This window comes from Haliotis cracherodii, unplaced genomic scaffold, assembly GCF_022045235.1.
Source record: "Haliotis cracherodii isolate W230 unplaced genomic scaffold, xgHalCrac1.p SCAF_17, whole genome shotgun sequence".
Lineage (NCBI taxonomy): Eukaryota > Metazoa > Mollusca > Gastropoda > Lepetellida > Haliotidae > Haliotis > Haliotis cracherodii.
Window position 1 is genome coordinate 1871108 of NW_027266272.1, and position 18999 is coordinate 1890106.

General features: G+C 41.0%; 1 protein-coding gene across 1 annotated transcript; it reads left to right on the plus strand.

Moving 5' to 3' along the window:
* Positions 1-11019: 11019 nt before the first annotated feature.
* On the plus strand, positions 11020-17556 carry LOC139465102 (uncharacterized). The gene is made up of 9 exons (XM_071246794.1): positions 11020-11037; positions 12048-12069; positions 12299-12394; positions 12557-12634; positions 13129-13176; positions 13605-13673; positions 14043-14341; positions 15911-16015; positions 17020-17556. Exons 1-9 carry the CDS (start codon positions 11020-11022, stop codon positions 17554-17556), a joined length of 1272 nt encoding a protein of 423 aa, XP_071102895.1.
* Positions 17557-18999: the final 1443 nt, after the last annotated feature.

Genomic DNA, 18999 nt, shown 5'->3' on the forward strand with positions numbered 1-18999 from the left:
TCTATATGCCCCGAGGGAGCGACCCGTGAACATCCGGGGGTAAAATAGGTCTTCAGCAATCCATGCTTGCCGTGATAGGCGACTATGCTTGTCGTAAGAGGCGACCAATTCGGGTCGGGTGGTCAGACACGCTGACTTGGTTGATGCATTTCATGGATCCCAATTGCGTGGATCGATGCTCATGAGATATTAATCACTGGATTGTCTGGTCAAGACTCGATTATTTACAGACCGCCGTCATATAGCTGGAATATTGCTGAGTGCGGCGTTAAACAACAAACCAACAAACCGAGGGAGCGGTTGACAACTCATTTATCTCACAGACATTCATCGATACGGACCTGGAATATGTGTCCGAAGTTTTAAGCCGTTTTGACAACTAGCTGACGACACAAACAACCCGAGTTACTTCCCTTTACTCAATGCTTTTCGATAAACATCGGTTCATTTAGCTTAGCGATACTTATGCGAGCTAAGCAATTTATCTAAGATGTGGTCCGATTGATTTCTCAGCCGGATACATGAGCGGTATGCAAGGAAACTATTGCTCGCTCCTTAATCAATCAGAAGCTGATTTTCTTATGGAAGGTGAAATAAGGTTTCATGAACATACGTACATTTGCTTGTTAGTAAGTGAGTGAGTGGAGTTTAACGCCGCTTTGAACAGTAATCCAGTTATATCACGGCGTGTCAGCTTGATGTCGGAGGATAGCCCGAAGAGATGCAGGTCTCAGACGTTTACCACTTGGTAGACATGGATGATAAGGCCATACCCGTCCAAGTCATGATAGGGAAACCCGTGAAGATCCGAGTAGAACTGGTCTTCAACAACCCATGCTTACCGTAAAAGGCGATATTGATTGTCGTAAGAGGCGACTAACGGGTTCCGGTGGTCATTGACTTGGTTGATGCACACATCGTATCCAAATTGCGTAGATCGATGCTCATGATGTCAATCACTGGATTGTCTGGTCAAGACTAGATCATTCACAGCCCGCCGTCATATCGCGGAATAGTTGCTAAGTGCGGCGTTAAACAACAAATATTGACAGTAGCGGGTGACCTCGCCAAGGTGAACACCACCAAGCTGACTGTCGTTCATTTCCCTATCAACGTCAGTATGTCACGTGATTACGTTGTCAGTCGCGTGGAGACATACAGAACTACTTTAGGGGAATTCCTCAATGTCTAAAAATAACATTAAAATGATTAGGAGAAACTGAGAGCGACATCGATTTAGGCTATGAATGATGCAAGCTTTGAAGTCAGACCGATCATGTGTATGTCGCTCACCGAAATGAAGCGTCCATTCGAAGCTATAACAGAGAATGCTCGACTTACTATAAGAAATCACCGAGCTCCACACTAACGTGCCTCAGTAAATCCAACCGCGCCGCCTCCAGCGGTAATCCCCGTCATCAGCAGCCGTAGTATGACACACACCAAAAGTTCACAGAATGTTAACATTTATCCATTTTCAGCATGAGCCGGGTCTGGATTTCTTTCCAATTCCAGCGCTAACTTTACTGGGTGCAACTTGTATTTCAAGCGAATGACATTGCAGTAGCCGCCATTTTCTGCCGTTTGTAAAACCAAGGGATGTCACTCCAAATGGAATGTTTGCGACGTCACGACGTCACGACTCTCCGCGTTGATATAGTTCGCTTTCAATAATTAAAGTTTGATGTTTAACGGATTATTTTGTTATGCTTCGTGCATCATGGAATTAGCTCACGTGAGGCACTGTCTTCATCAGCTGATGATCGTCAACAAATACAACTTCTATCCTTAAATACACAAACAAACAAACACATGTTTGATCATGTTCAGCATTGACACCTATGGTGAAGACTGGTACAGAAACATTTTATTAGTTGTACATGTATGTGATATGAATCAAAGAAACAAACAAGTAAAAGGATAACAGTAATACCATGGTACAAGTCAAAATAGGGATTTGCGTCGGACAACATTTTGTCACAGAAGCGTCAAATTTAGAAATATCCTCCACATATCTGTCATAAAACGTTTCGAGTAAAAACACGAGCTCGGGCATTGGTTTAACATATGGATTCTTATGTTGACCGCGGTACCCGTCAGACGTGTATGGTCAGCACAATACTTTTATCATTCTTTTTAAACTTAGCATTACAATAAGGGCGTATCCATTTCGTCCGGGCGAATCACACACCCGTGAAGATCCGGGGTAGAATAGGTCTTCAGCAACCCATGCTTACCGTAAAAGGCGATATTGCTTGTCGTGAGAAGCGACTAATGGGATCGGGTGGTCAGCCTCTGTGACTTGTTTGATGCATGTCATCGTATCCCAATTGCGTGGATCGATGCTCATGATGTCAATCACTGTATTGCCTGGCCCAGACTTGATTATTTACAGACCGCCGTCATATAGCTGGAATATTGCTGAGTGCGGCGTCAAACAACAAACAAACAGGGCGAATCACACACTCTTTTAAATATGGAATTGAGAAAAAGGAAGACACTTTTATAACACTTGTTCTTGCACCGCTTATAGTCCAGGAGAGTTCAGGGCTTCGAGTCTGAGTCAAGTTCCCGGTCAGTTATAGTACAGCTCACACTTGTTTTACAATATGTGTTCAAAGTCAGGTTGGTTCACTTGGAAATATATATCAATTTAATTCGACTCTGTGTTCAGTGTCTACATTTGGACAAAATGTAACCTGGAATTGAGTCACATTTACTTGAATGTCATGCCACTGGGGACATACACACTACAAACTATGTATACCACCACACCTACCAAACCTACTGAATAATTGTCATCAAACTGTCAATACATTAATGTACCACTGTCGAAATTTGTATAATTGATACGCTTTCTCAACTGCGACCGCTAACTGCAAAGCTGTGCGTAGCGTGTGACACCCCTAATACGACTTGTTGTTGGTTGTTTGTTTGTTGTTTTACGCCGCACTCAGCAATATTCCAGCTATATGACGGCGGTCTGTAAATAATCGAGTCTGGACCAGACACTCCAGTGATTAACATCATGAGCATCGATCACGTTAAATGACTCAGTGGTGCAATCGGATTGTGTTATATTTCTATTTATATACAGGTATACAACTTCAGATAATATATACATATGTTCTGTGAGCCAGTGGCCTGATACTTCAATAATGAAACACTGGACAGGATTATTTACTTAGTCTGGAAAATGACCGCTTAATTGGTCTAGATGATAGAGAGCTTGCCCGGAGAGTGGAATGTGAGCGGTTCGATCCCCGGTCGCGTCATACCAAAAGACGTCAAAAGATGATACTTGTTGTTACCCTGTCAGGTGATCGGCATTGGGGATAAAACAAGGACTGGACGGTTTATGGTATATTGTATCACAGTGGGGGTATCCACGTTCAACTACGCATGTTCTTTATAGTAGGCTAGCACTATAAAGCCGACATTAGTCCGGACAAGTACAGTCCCCGGCCCGGACTAGGTTAAAACAAGAATTGCAGTTAGATCCGCTATCTGTCATAAATCTCCTAAAGCCAAGTGATGCAATAGCCAAGCCCAAACTAACTCTATTTCTGAGAGATGGACAACTACTCGACCGTATATAAACAGAACAGTCAAGCATAAAAAATGAAATAATATCAATATACGAAAATAGAAATCATATCAATACAAAAACAGAAATAATGTGAATACCAAACTCACAATAGATATGTGTACCCTACTCACACACATGATTCCCAAAGAGGGACAGGTCAGCCGAAATTGCTTAGGCAGAAGGCGACCTCTTAAACACTTAATGCAACAACAACGACAAGTACAAGCAGCACACACACACACACACACACACACACACACACACACACACGTGTGCATGCTCGTCGCTATATATGTGAAATAAACCCCATTTCACCTCACCTTACCCTACTTACCGCCATGTACTTAATTGCAGGGTAGTATAATGACTGTAATCTTCCAGTGCTCAGATTTACTGATAACTAAATCCGAATGAGCGACACATTATCTGAAGAAGCCCTGGGGTCATTAGATCACGGGGAGGCTATTTCTGCACTTTGCCGTTACGCCACTTAGTCGTTTCACTTTGAGATAACATGGCTATGCTTTGCATCTGTAACATATCATCTCTGGGGGTCTTATCACAGTTTATCAGATCAACTCATCATCAGATTCCCACTATAGACTGTGAGTTAGTGAGTGAAATGAATTTGATTTTAAACGTCAATATTTCAGCCATATAACGAAGTGAATATCACTTTTATATTTCACATATACTGATTCATAAATATTGAAATGCATAACACTGTTACAAAATGAATACAATATATAAGCCATTATGCGCATGCTTAAATCCTTAGTATATTCATGATATATAGGAAACTTTAAGCGTTCCCTTGTTTCGCTTCACCAGAATATCAATAACTGTTATTTTTTACGGTTTTTTATCATCCTATTGCTACAGCAATGTTCCTTCTTCTATCTAAAGAACTCATACGGTATCAAATGTCAGTAAAAAGCCGTTTAAGAATGTTTCAGCAAACCTTTAAACCAAACCGAACAAATACACTACCGGGCAAAAGAAAATAAACACTTGATATTTGACGGCAAAATTACAAACGTTATCAAAACGCTGATAGCTTGGAAACAGTCACCGAAATACTGCAACTTTAGGCCCAAAACACAGCAACGACAGCCGTATCAAATTTATCACCATCGAATAACCATTTTCATCTCAGCCACCATCAATTATGAGTGTGGGATGTGCTCCATCGACGGCCCAAATAATTCCAGAGCGACTTGGACCTAGATTGAGATCACTCCAGAGCGACTTGGACCTAGGTTGAGATCACTCCAGAGCGACTTGGACCTAGGTTGAGATCACCCCAGAGCGACTTGGACCTAGGTTGAGATCACTCGAGAGCTACTTGGACCTAGGTTACGATCACGCCAAATGCTATTCTGAATATTTGAGTGTAATGCTAAAAATGGATTGCAGAATATCTAAACGAAACGTAAATATCTAGGCAGATCTCAAATGTCCACAAACGTATAGTTTTTCTTATTTAATTGAGTTTGAATCACAATGCATCTTCAACAATGTAATAAACTGATAATTATGACTACATACCGCGAGTCCTCGTAGAAAAGTCTTGACTGTGTGTTTTCTTTGATGAGAAGGTTTCTCACCGACCTTAGCGTGTTGGCCACGGATCAGTTTTCTTTCAATGCGATGCACTGTGACATTATGAATGTGTATATAGGTAGATATAATACTAGTCTATAGATGTAAACACATTTGATGATACTGAAACCGTCCTTTTTAGGGGACCGTTTATACCTAGAATTGTTACGGGGAATTAACTCCGGGATCTCCACGCCTTCAAAAACAGACAGAGAGGTTTTCAGGCGAAATGCAGGAATCCGTTTATTATGACGTCACAATGCAACAACATACATTCAAAACATCTCAGTATTATATTTAATAGTTTAGACATCATAATAAGCAATTAAATAGTACAGCATTAACATATAGAAATCAATAATTAAGAATGATAATGAGTTACATCATTACCGCTTAGTAAAATATTTTCTGGTGCCTTGTTGGAGATATAACAATGATTACATAGTTGTAACCAGGGTAACCGCGGCACAGATACCTGGGGCTTAAGCCGGGCGTCACGGTACGTGCACCCCTTGAACAATGGCTGGCGGTCAAGCTTGCGTTGAACCGTAGCCTTAACCCTAACGAGGTAACTGCCGACACTTACTTCAAGATAATGATGATTAAACACTTTAACACTAATCAAAAACTTCTGACGTTTACCAATTATAAGTAAATAAATTAAAACATGAGAAACAGTTTATATAAGAAATGCTGGAATTTGTATTGTAACTCTTATCTACTAGACTGCCGCTGAATTGCCTGTATCTTTATAGACTATTCTACGACATTAAACACAAAATCAACCGGCGCTTCACGATAGTGCGGATGCACTTATGTGACAACTAGTTAAAAGACATTGCCAAATCTGTGCGTATTTAGCTACGGAAACAGTGTTACTTTTCGTGTATTGTGTTCTAGACATATACGGTCACAGACTGGTTATCTTTAAATACATACATTTAGCTGCCGATGCTATGCTACTCATTATATTGAAACAAGAAATGTTTCCCGTGAAAATACAAACAGTGAGACGAATAACATGACCAGAAATATAAATGCAGATAATAGAACATGTTGACCTACAAGTCACTTGATACAGAAACGTTATACACGTTGAACATATTGTTTAATAAGCATCCACGACTTCCATAACTAAAATGGCGTAATATGTTAGATTGATATTTAAACGACTAGAATACTAACGCTCGTATTTTATCCGGGACGCTCTATTATTCCCTATCATTCAGTATAGTATTTGATTTCTAGATGAACTGTATGAAATTAACATATAGCAGCCAAATCGTAGATTTTGAACAATACTTTCTGATTAACTGTAACATAAGTTCATTGAACCAGCAGAGTAACAAAGTTGGAATTATTTACAGCACGTTTAACCAAAATGGCAAAGTAATGAGTAAAAGTAACTTACCTTCAAAAACAGACAGAGAGGTTTTCAGGCGAAATGCAGGAATGACTCTATGCCAAGATACCCCTGCATTTATACCCGAGACCTCCAGTCCACGTTTGAAAGCATGTCACTACCCATCTGTCCAGTTTGGGATTGATAACAATGGTTTCCCACATGGTGGTCAAATTATGCAAGTTTTGATGTGCTGACTTGCTTAGTTAATTGTTTATTGGCTGGTCGGCTGTGTTTGAAACTGGTCAGCCGGGTCTAGAATTTCAATTGATCACAATGGCTTCTCACATGTTGTTCAAATTATGCAAGTTTTGATGTGCTGACTTACTTAGTTAATTGATTATTGGCTGGTCAGCTGTGTCTGAATCTGGTCAGCTGGGTCTAGAATTTCTATAGCGCTAGCTGATTAGCATCTGCCAGCTCGTTTGACTGGTTTCGACAGCTTGCATCTCCATGCGTTACGTATTATGATAGGCGTCTTGTAAACTATGTAGCGTTTACTGGCTTTGGAATGTGAAACTTAAAGTAGAAGAATATATTTGATTTTGATAAAACTTGAAGAAAAATATGATGATTTTCGCACTGTTATAATACATCTGTCTGTGTGTTTAAAATTGATATCGACAGCTTCGGGCCAAGTCGGACCCAACACAAGCCAAACACTTTTGATAGAAACTATGAAGAGGGAAAAGGGCTTCAATTTGAGCACCTTGTTTCCTATAAATTCCCCGATCTGTGACATTATAAAGTGGTATATAGGTAGATATAATACTAGTCTATAGATAGCATAGACTTCAGACATACATTTATTATTTGGTGTCATGTGACACCAGATGTTGTTATCAATGTATACTCATGCATAGAAGTATAAAACATCAATGCTTGACAATACTAGTGATAACCAATTTCGATTTTCCGACTTCGCTGCAGGCTTCAATGCAGGGTTGGAGAACACAAAAACTATTCAGAGACAGTCAAACAAATCATTAACCAGTGTAAACGAAGAATGTTATTATAACATGTCATTGTGTGTATATTTGCGAAATCTGATTGGCAAGCGCTGCATTTTTTTACTCAAACCGTAATAAACGCGAGAATGTGAGATCGCGACACCTGACCTCTCGAGTTCTCGTGCTTTTGTGTCAATTGCCTTTTCAGCCTTATGCAACTCTTTTCAAAAACGTGAGAATGCGAGATTGCGACACTTGACCAATCCAAAATATGGATTGGGATATGTGAAACATGTGAGCCTCTTTTCAGATCACTTAGTCCAAGTTTATGAGTCTTTGGAACAATTAAACCATTCTGACTGCTGTGCTTTTGACGGTTAATGGCTTTAAGAATTTCAACAAATTTCGGCCAAATCTCGCGTTCTCGTGTTTTTGGCATATTTCCAAAGGTCGAGATGGCGAGAATGCGAGATCGCGAGAATGTCCCTTACAGTATTCCATACAACAGAAATGGACTTCACACATTGTACCCATGTCGGCAATGAACCAGGGTGTTCGCCGTGAAGAGCGAACGATTCACCACAAGTCGATCACTCCTCCCCTATTCCCTGAACTGAAATGCCCTTATCAAACATCACACCACCAACACATGACTAGGAGCAAGCATTACTTATCTCACTGCATATAGAGGAATAGATAAGATGTTGATCGCAAGATAACGGTATGCTTCAATCCTGCCCTGGGGGTAGCACGGCCCCGCCCAGGCGCTCTAACTATTGTGTGGACGCGGGTTATATTGATCCCCTGCTCGCCTACACCCCATACCTGTTGACAGCGGTGGCCAGACAACTCCACAGCCAGCATGGTAGGTGCACAATTTCCTCTGTTTAAGTGAGGATAAGATACATGGATGAATAACGAATATTGCAATTAGGAGCGAAGTTTAGGTGAAGGTTATCAAGCAAGTAATGTACAGAGTATAATGGAGCAGAATACATGCAGGTATGATGTATGTAAGAAAGAAGTTGTTCATCCATATGGCTTAGCCTTACTTATACTCCAACTTCTAAATGCCTCTCTAGGAAGTTATTCCCCTGTTTATCTATATAAAACCCGTGACGATATGGGATGGAACTGATCTTCAGCAACCGATGCTTGCCGGAAGAGGCGACTAACGGGATCGGGTGGTCTGTCTTGATGACTCGGTTGATGCACGTCATCGTATCTCAGTTCAGTTATGTACGTAGATAGATGCTCATGATGTCAGTCACTGGAGTTTAAAGGACAAGGTCCATTTTCGCCGATAGAAAAAAATATGCAATTAGCAAAGCCTTTAGGAATCATTGAGATAGTTAGATGTGGCTGTTTATTTCAACTCCATTGTTTTGGACCAACAACGCTAAATGTATGGTTAATGTCAAATGTCAGATAAAAGCTGATTTTAGAGATTCTCAAGAAGAACGTCTTAACTATTTGAACATGAGCAAGTCTTTGACACGCGCTACACTTCATATAAGGTATGGGGTGGTAGGGTAGCTTAGGGGTTAATGCGTTCACTCGTTGAGCCGAAGTCCCAAGCTCGATTCCCTACATGGGTACAATGTGTTGAAGCTTATTTTTGGTGGTGTCCCCAGCCGTGATATTGTGGGTATATTGCTAAAAGCGGGGTAAAATCACACTCACTCACTCACAGAAGATGTATATAAAAAAACACTCACATATGGGTAGAATTCATCTAGGGTCACTGACATACACACCGTCAACGCCACCGTCACCGTTACCGTCAACGCTAAGTTGGAAAGCGGTCTTTTTCGTTCATTTTAGACAATCGTGTGTATTTGAAAATGTCATAAGTCGAAAGAGTCCATTTTAAGAAAGAGACAGCTTTCAATCCTTTGAATATGTCAGATTATGTTCTTTCCTTGACTTCAAAATTGGACATTTCCTGTTGACCAAAAATAGGACTTCATCATATATTGACATTTCTTACGCCAGTAGTCTGTCTCCTAGACTAACATCTAGTCTCTGAAAAGAACATATTAAACAGCTGTTAAGTTAAGGTTATAAAGTATGATATAAAGGAGCCCAGAGACTTTCTTCATTTTCCTGTTCCTTTTACTGCAGTAATCTAGACTTGCCGAACATTATAGACTTGCATGGGCTGTATTGGATAATTTTGTTTGTTTCAGGGTCTGTATGACAGACTATCTGTCTCACAGACCCTAGAGAAAAAAATAAAAATGATTATGCAAGTCTAGATTGCCTCAGGTCAGAAAGTTGCTTCGATAGACGAAAGTTGCCCGTACCCACTGCACCCCCGGGGAGCAGTAGTCTGGTCAACAGACCCAAAGTGACGTCATCGTTAAAGCCTGTCTGTTTCATTTATTGAACCAGTCTTTAATAAAAAACGTTTTGATAAATGTAATTTAGGTATTGGTAGTATATATGAATTCTGATATGCGTGAGGGAAATTTAACTTTCGATTGTTGGTATAAATACTTTAGATACTGTAAATTATGATAAACAACGGAAGTTCGCATTCCTTGTTCAGTGTGACATTATACAGCCGCAGGTTCGAGGGTTGATATCTGATATGATATGATATAAAATGTATCCGTTCATTAAACATCGATCTATGGGTGCCACCTCTGCCGGGTCTCGCATCTGACCGACCGAGACCAAATAGTTTCTGAATAGCTACTTGTTGCTGTCGGATTTATGTACCGTGTTCTTCTTTTTCGTCTTTTTCACCCAAACACCTCCGTGTCCGCTTCTCAGTTTTGTCCAAGATGGCATCCAGCTCCATTATTCTATTTTGCAAGTGAATCCAATACAATTTTATCTTGTAAGAAATCGTTATCACGGGAATGCTAGCCGATTAGACAACGCACTAAGGGACGTAACTACAATTTTTTACCACCCGGCTGATATCAATCGCCCATTCAAAATGTGAGGTGAGGTGAGGTGAAATTGGGTTTAACGTCGCGTCAAAGATTATTGCACTTATATAGCGACGTGCATGCATGTGTATGTGTGTGTGTGGCTGCTTGTACTACTCCGGACTGATGCCGATTTATAGTGCTAGCTCACTGAGATACCATGCCGCAGTTTAACATGAATACCCCACTCAGACACAGTATACTGACTCCGAGCCGACCAGTCCTTGTTTTAGCCCCTTAATGCCGAGCGCCAGACAGGGTAACAACAAGTACCATCTTTTAACGTCTTTTGGTATGACGCGGCCCGGGATCGAACCCCGGACCTTCCGCTCTCCGGGCGGACGCTCTACCACAAGACCACGGAGGCGGTCCCCATTCAAAATGTAATGACAAGCCATGTCAGCGCGGCAGGGCGCGAAATACAGGTGTGGATATTACAACCCCCGTGTAATATGACCGTCTTACGTTGGCTATATCACACAGGCGGAATACCTCTCATCACTGATAGGCCCATTACATGACATTGACCCATATATCATGGCGTGTCAGTTTGATGTGAGAGAAAACCCCAAAGAGATGAAACACACGAGCACGGGTGTAATGCTAAATTAAGAAATTTAATCATGGCGAAAATAGTATTCGAAACCAAATGATAGCCTTCTGGTAGGCTTTGGATGACTGGGGTAGTTGATAGAGCACTTCGGGTATCTGGACAGCCATATTGTTACGCTTTCCCCTGATACCGCGAATACCGCGAATACCTCTTCAAATGGAACTCGAATAGAATGTTGTGCCATGGGTGTAACGCTCTTAGCGCTACGACTATTGCTAAACGGTGTTAAATTATGGGAGTAAAGATCTTAGCGTTACGACTTCGGCAGTCTATGTTAAGCTAAGGGAGTTACGATGATCTTAGCGTTACGATGATCGTAAGTATATGTTAAAGTATAGGAGTTGCGATCATCTTAGCACAGAGATCGTTTTGTGAACAGCGGCCCAGATCTTAAAGTAGCATTCAGAAATTGGATGAGTTCGAGGAATTTGTTATGGTCCCCAAAACTGCAAGGTTCCCGTGTGTTAGATTCTTGGCCACCCATCGCCCAACGCTACCTGGATACATATTAGGAATAACTACACCTTACTTCAATCTTCTATTGCTATAGAAAATCTTATGATAGACCAAACAGATGTCAAATGCAAGTCCATCGTTGGACTATTATCATATGTCCCCTTGTGTGTTCAGGGAAAACTTGCCTTGCCTTTTCAGGTGTTTGTGCCACTGGTGGGGCAGTATACGCTCACCTTTTCGCGAACATCATCACTGTTTGATAGTGATTCTTAAACAGAGATTGCTAATGATTATGGAAAGCATTTTGTCGTTTTTATTAATCATTGATATTGACCGAAATAATTAAATTTGTACAGTTTTATTACTTTGATAAAATTATAAAAACTTTTAGCCAAGAGCTTTGGTAGGTTTTCGACCCTTTACATGTAAGAAACTATTTCAATATTACATCTGTTTTATAAACCTATTAATGTCATTATATTCTACCTTATTCCAGAGAGGAGTATTCCAGTCTTTTTGTAAGTATTTATGATAAAGTCTCATGCATTTGTTGAAAAATATAAATACATAATTACGACGCACACTGAAGTTATTACTTCTAGATGATATAACTGAGAGCTAAATTCTAAATTATTATTATCATCATCAAAATCATCATCAATATTATTATTATTAATAATATTATTATTAGACCCATCGTCATTTCTCCTGTATTTTCATGTAGTTTTCTCTCAATACATGTTTCAGACCGATGGTTCCTTCTCTTCATCAGCGTTGGTTTGCTAGCCCTCGTTCTGCTGAACCACGCGCCACAATGGACGCTCACTCGCTTTGCAGACAATGGTAATGATGTCCTAATAGTCTACATCTGTATATAGTCGAGTAACGTGTAAGAAGATTTAACGACTCCGAAATTGGGCTTCTCAGAAGCGGTCGTTAAACTCTGACTATGGGAACTATCTCGGTTGTCTAACTTTACTGATATTATGCATTATCTGCACACAGGTGGCGAATCAAAAAACGCAACTCCGAGGGTGACATTGAAAAAAGAAAATCCGATTCTACGACCACACGACAATGAGGGTAATTGTAATTAATTTTAATTCAAAGAGTTTTTGTTTTCAAAACTTAAAACAGCAAAAAACAAAATACACGACAGTGTTAGTCGCTATGCATTGGAATATTTTTCAATACAGTAACTAAACGAGTGTTTGTGTATCTTCACTGTATTGTCTTTATACTTGCATTTGGCGGGGCAGCAACTTATGGTTTCCTCCGCCGTGATATTGCTGGAATATTGCTGAATCGGCGTAAAACCATACTCACTCACCCACTCTGCTAAATGAGTCCATTGTACGATTCCGACTATATTATGAGCACGAGTTTATGAATCACAATCAACTGCTGTCAAAACAGGGGGTTCGCGAGAAGGTGAACTTATCCCTCCTTATCCCTCCCCAACGCTGGCAAAGGGAGATAATGCGTCAAAGTTGGAAATGTCCTCCTTCTGTCTACCGTAAACCATTTTGAAAGCTTCAGCAATGTTTAATAATAAACTTCCTTCTCTTTTTAAACAGAGGTGCGGTTTGAAGACCTGTTCGTGGACTACACGGCAAGAATTCAAAGTAAGAGAGAGAGAGAGAGAGAGAGAGAGAGAGAGAGAGAGGGAGAGAGGGCGGGGGGATGGGGTGGGCTATGGAGGTTAGGGAGACAAGGAGAAAGAGAGGGAGAGTGTATGGAGACAAGAAGCGAGAGAGAGAGAGAGAGAGTATGGAGAGAGAGAGAGAGAGAGAGAGAGAGAGAGAGAGAGAGAGAGAGAGAGAGAGAGAGAGAGAGAGAGAGAGTGATGGCAGGATGGCTGTTTACTTACATGCAACCAAGGCAGGTAACTCCAGTTGACTAAATTAGACAAATAACCGATGTCCGCTAAATTTAACATATAAAACCACTGGCTAACGCCATCAGTTCCAAAAGAAGTTTAGGGGTTTCGAATACGTAGCAACACCCACAAATATGAACATGCGTGACGCCTTGTTGTATATTATGTCTTCAGCTATGAAGGACGGCGGCTTATGGAAGTCAAACCCCCCGACCAAAACCTGCGACAAAGTTACTGGAACATGTAAGTCTTATAGTCCGAGGTCTTTGCGAAGTAGGATAAGCTTGACAAAAGCATTCATGTATTGATTTTCACATTTAGGAGTCGATGAGAAAGTGTCTCAAATCTTAAGGACTTATATTTTTATTCTACATTGATCTTTGAACTACTGTCAAGAGTGTTGTTTGATACACACTGGAAACTAATATTTGACTACAGACATATGACGTCACTTTAAGTATTGTCTGTTTATTAACCATATGTTATTCAACCCACCCAAAACTAGTCATTATACAAAAAGACAAAAAGATTTATTCGGTACTGATAAATCACTGTATAAAGCGTACAAAACAAATATGATTACTGTTTATGTTTCATTTCAATGCCTTTCAGCAACTCCGTGTGTGGACACCAAATGCGTGGGCAATGTAACCTCTGACCCGAAAGAAAGTCTAACTAACGTACTTAAGTCAATGGCTGACCTTGACAGTGACACGCTTGCGGAAGTGACCCGACTGCTGCAGCCCAGCTACACAGCCAAGAAGGTCGTGTTTGTGACTGCTGCTTCTACGAACCATTTCCTTGAATCGCAGGCGTTGATCAAAAACCTCCATGAAAACGTGTTCCCCCTGCTCACAAACTACAGCTTCGTGTACTATGACCTTGGACTGACCACCGAACAGAGGAGCAAGGTCAGTAGTGTGACAGGTTCCCTCCCTTGGTAGATGCCGCCCTGTGTGCTTGCTTCAAAGTGTGGTCGGGCAAGCTCCAATCTCAATAAAAATCAGATCTTAGTTCTCGCAGCCGCAAACAAAGAACTGAGGACATCCCGTTACGGGTGACATCAGAATGACCTTTCGCGAACTTTGACCGACCAATGAAATAAGTAACAAGAAGTCAACATTCGCCAATCAGAAAGCAGCATTCTCGTCTTTACGGCACTGGTTTCAAACAGGCGACTTCCATTCAAGACTACGCTCTGAAAAATATAAATTTGAAAATTTGAAAACAGCACAAAAGTAAACTTCGGAATGTCTAAAAAAAAATGGCCGAGATTGTATGTAGTTAATGCCAACGGGCAATGGAAAGTAACTTCCGTTTCAAATGTTTGACCCATTGAAGCGCGAGATAGACCTTGATTTTGACGGAATCATGATTTTGACGGAATCAGCCGTACAGGCCGTTACCGTAGTTTGGAATACCCCGTATTAAATTCTTCGAGATTGCATGATTAGAATCGACATTCCGACTGTCACTTTTTCCGATCTGGTTAGCGACGCACTGATGGTCGGATGAAAGGTCGTTCTGACGTGACCCGTAATGAGAAGTCCTCAGCTCTTTGTGTAGCGGTATCGAGAACTCAGATCTGATTTTAATGTCATTGGGATAAGCTCATCAAAATCATATCGAAGTTATCTCCGATATTTTACCCCACTGACAAACCTCACCTGGGATCTCATAAGGGGAACTCTCTAATCAGCGTCGAGTTCCCCGGAAGGAGTGAGTATGGTTTTACGCCGTTTTTAGCAATATTCCCGCAATATCACGGCAGGGGACACCAGAAAGGGGCTTGACACACTGAAGCCATGTCAGGAATCGAACCCGGATCTTCGGCGTGACGAGCGAACGCTTTAACCACTAGGCTACCCGACCGCCCCGGAAGGAGCGAGGAAGCACTTGGAGCAGTATATCTGCTATTGTATCTCGACAACAAACATACACGACTATAAGGAAGGCCTAGCTATTATATCGGTGTATGAATGTATATATGTCGTTTCTGAGTATCACGGGGCCGCCTCCGTCGTCTTATGGTAGAGCGTCCGCCAAACGTGCATAGTTCTAAGTGAGGAAGGTCACACTTAGAACGAGAGAGGGAAACCTAACAATGAGCTATTTCGACATGCGTCCTTAAACTGGATCAAAATAGACATATTGTTTTAGTTCAGCACTTCAAGCCGAAATATTAGAGAAAAATATTGTAACATTGGAACGAAGGTACAAATAGGTCCGCTGCACAATCTTATAGGCACTGCAAGCACCGTTAGACACTGGCACTGGTCCTATAGTCCTTGCCAAACTGTCCAATAGTTCGGATATCATGAGGAAAATTGCTTGTTTTAAGGGTTTTGCTCTATGTTATCTTTATTAGGACTATTGGGCTAAAGACGCTGGCAAGGCATCTTATTATTATCATATTATTTTATCAATAACCATAGAACCATCTTCATTTTACATTATCAATCATTATTCCTTCTGCCCAGGTTGAACGCTTCTGCCGCTGCGAAGTGAGGACATTCCCGCTATGGGCCATGCCCCCTCGTCTTCGAAAACTAACCTGCTACACCTGGAAGCCCCTTATCATCAACGTGAGTAGTCTCCCTTGTAATGTTTCATTTTGTTCGATCCTCGATAGAAAATTCCTTTCAGCCAGAGTGTTTGTGATGTGTGTTAAGTTTTAGCAGGACTGATTACATGTAATTTGTCGTCAGACAAGCAGCAGTAATGTGACATGCGCAGTGGATTCTTCCTGTTGAGGCGCTGGCAGTAGTAACGTCATCCAGGCCAATGTCACAGTCACGGCAGTGCTCCTTGTCATAATCATTTCATAATGTTCTCAGTCATAAACATCGCGTTGCCTGGTAACGCTATGTTCAGAGTGCTTGTTGATACCACGAAGACATCTGTGCAACTGTAACAATATTGTACGAGGACTGTGGTCATAAGATTCTGTTATCATCTGGACTAGTTATTTTGTATTTTATGAAATTTATTAAATGAATTTACGTGAAACAAAATACTTCAGCAATTGTCGATACCACACCCAGTGTCTGTAGGTCCCCAGCTTCATGTACTAGTCGTAAGAGGTTACCAAATTGATAGGGTGGTCAGCTGGTCAAGTATTCAAATTTCACACCAGTGCTGCATAAATCTTCAAAAACTTGAAAAGACTGAGTTGATGTGCACTTAGAAAATCACAATAGCATGACACAGTAATGACCAAAACTAACCAATAGCAACCAGCGCGTTGGGCTACGACTCAAGCTGTAACGACTTGTGGAAAAAGATCCTTCAAATATGCAGCAGCTTCATTATTGTTATTATTATTATCATTATTATTATCATCATCATCATCATCACCATCATCATCATTATTATTATTATTATTATTATTATTATTATTATTATTATTATTATTATTATAATAATTAACATACTACAACAGGTTATTTCTTTTCGATAGTATGTAATACTTGTGAATTCTGGTGTCCGCCGTGATATTGCTGGAATACTGCTAAAATCGGCGTAAAACCATATTCACTAACTCATTCACTTGTTCTGAAGGTTTCATAATGCAATACCATTATTGCAGGCCAATCTCCCGACGGCAGAGAAACTGGTGTGGGCAGACGCCTCGGTCCGGTTCCAGGGCGATTCCATTCTCACTCTGCTGAAGGAACTTGACGTTAAGGGCGTGGCCATCAGCAGGGCGGATTGGTCCATTGGTCAGCACACAACGCCGAGCATGATGGACTACTTTGGGGAAAAGAATTGCAAATTCTCCAACATTGTGGAGCCTGGAGCTTTCTTTATCATGTTCAAGAATGATCGGTTTATCCGTCATGCAGTGGTGAAACCCTGGGTCGCATGCGCTCTCAGTCCCAACTGCATGTGCCCCGATAAACACGAAAAACTTCTTCATTGTCGAGGGGAAGTACGGAAGTATAGCAAGTGTCACCGCTTTGACCAATCAGCGATTGGTATTATACTTGTGAAGCTGTTCCGGGGTCACGAGGTCAGTGTCACACTTCCGCCGAAGGCAATCCACGTTCGTCGCGGAAATAAAGAGAACTATTTTGACGCATTACAGAGTCGCGTCACGCCCAAATTATTCAAAAACTACGTTTGATATGCAGATTAGGGGGGACACGAGTACGGTGCGGTGGTTCTGTGCAGTGATGCGTCACTTAAGCGCGCCAGAGTCAAGGGGCTCCAATGCCACTCTCGTGCTGAATGTGTTTCTATGTTTGTCGTGCTTGTGGATTTTTACCAGTGGTAAAAGTAGAAGACCCGTGATACCTTCCTCCAACGTCTAGCTGACACGCCGTGATATGACATTATTGTCATTTATTTATTTTCTCATAATAAATACAAACAAACTTTGCAGTCTTCGCGTTTTATTAGCTATTCACAGTAGAGTGATTAATGACAATAAATTGAGTGAGTGAGTGAGTGAGTTTGATTTTACGCCGCTTTAAACAATATTCCAGCAGTATCACGGCGGGGTACACCAGAAATGGGCTTCACACATTGTACCCATGTCGGGAATCGAACCGGGACTTCGGCGTGACGAGCGAACGCTTTAACCACCAGGCTACCCGACCGCCCCGACAATAAATTGACCTCACCCACATTGACAAATACATTGACTGAAGATATATCATAAAAACAGCTAAGTAAGAAAAAAGTATGAATAAATAGCACAACTGATTTTTTATTGTCTGTTGAAGAATATTTTTTTTAGCTTATCCAAACCAAATATTCGTCAGACGTTATCACTTCCTTTTATCACATGACCTATGAAAACCTTGGGCGTGAAACGTGTCCAGATTTGCGGAGTGTCTAAATCATCACCTAAACTGCCGAGCAAAAGAAAGTAGACATCCATGTTTGACGGTGACTAAAAATGAAACGAGACTAGAAAAGGTTATTCGACTGTTATATTTGCTACGGGTATCACCGTGTTCCGGCGACTGTTTTCAGTCAATAACGTTTTGACAACGTGTGTAATTTTTTGGTCAAATCCAGTTTGCATGTGAATGCTTTCTTTTGTCCGTCGGTGTATTTCTCCTCTGATTATAGGTATGAAGATTGACGTTTCTCAAACGGTTGTGGTTTGAAATAAAAACCATATTCGTCAAAATATAATTAAAAAGTTGAATAAAAGGCTAAGAAAGTAATGCATTTGGACCACGAACATTGACGAACTTGCTGTAAGATCGCCCTGCTTCAACCCCAAAAGAAAGTCGAATATTTTCCACAAGGAGAGTTTACGCATTGTCCTACAAAATCGTTATTCACAAAATCGCGTCAAATTAATATAATGTATGTGGGCTTGTTTGTGTCTGGCCATAATTCTACCCAAAAGCATCCACAATTGCTGTAGAATTGCAATGTATATTTCAGTGCTATAAGTTGACGGTGGACGTGGTCTGACATCTTAAAATCTTTTATTGTAGTTGCTGCCATATAGCTGGAACATTGCTCATTGCGGCGTCAAATAAAAACACAACCCAGATGACAATGCCACATCGACTAGAAAGCAAGCATTGGACTGGACCCTAAGCCCCTG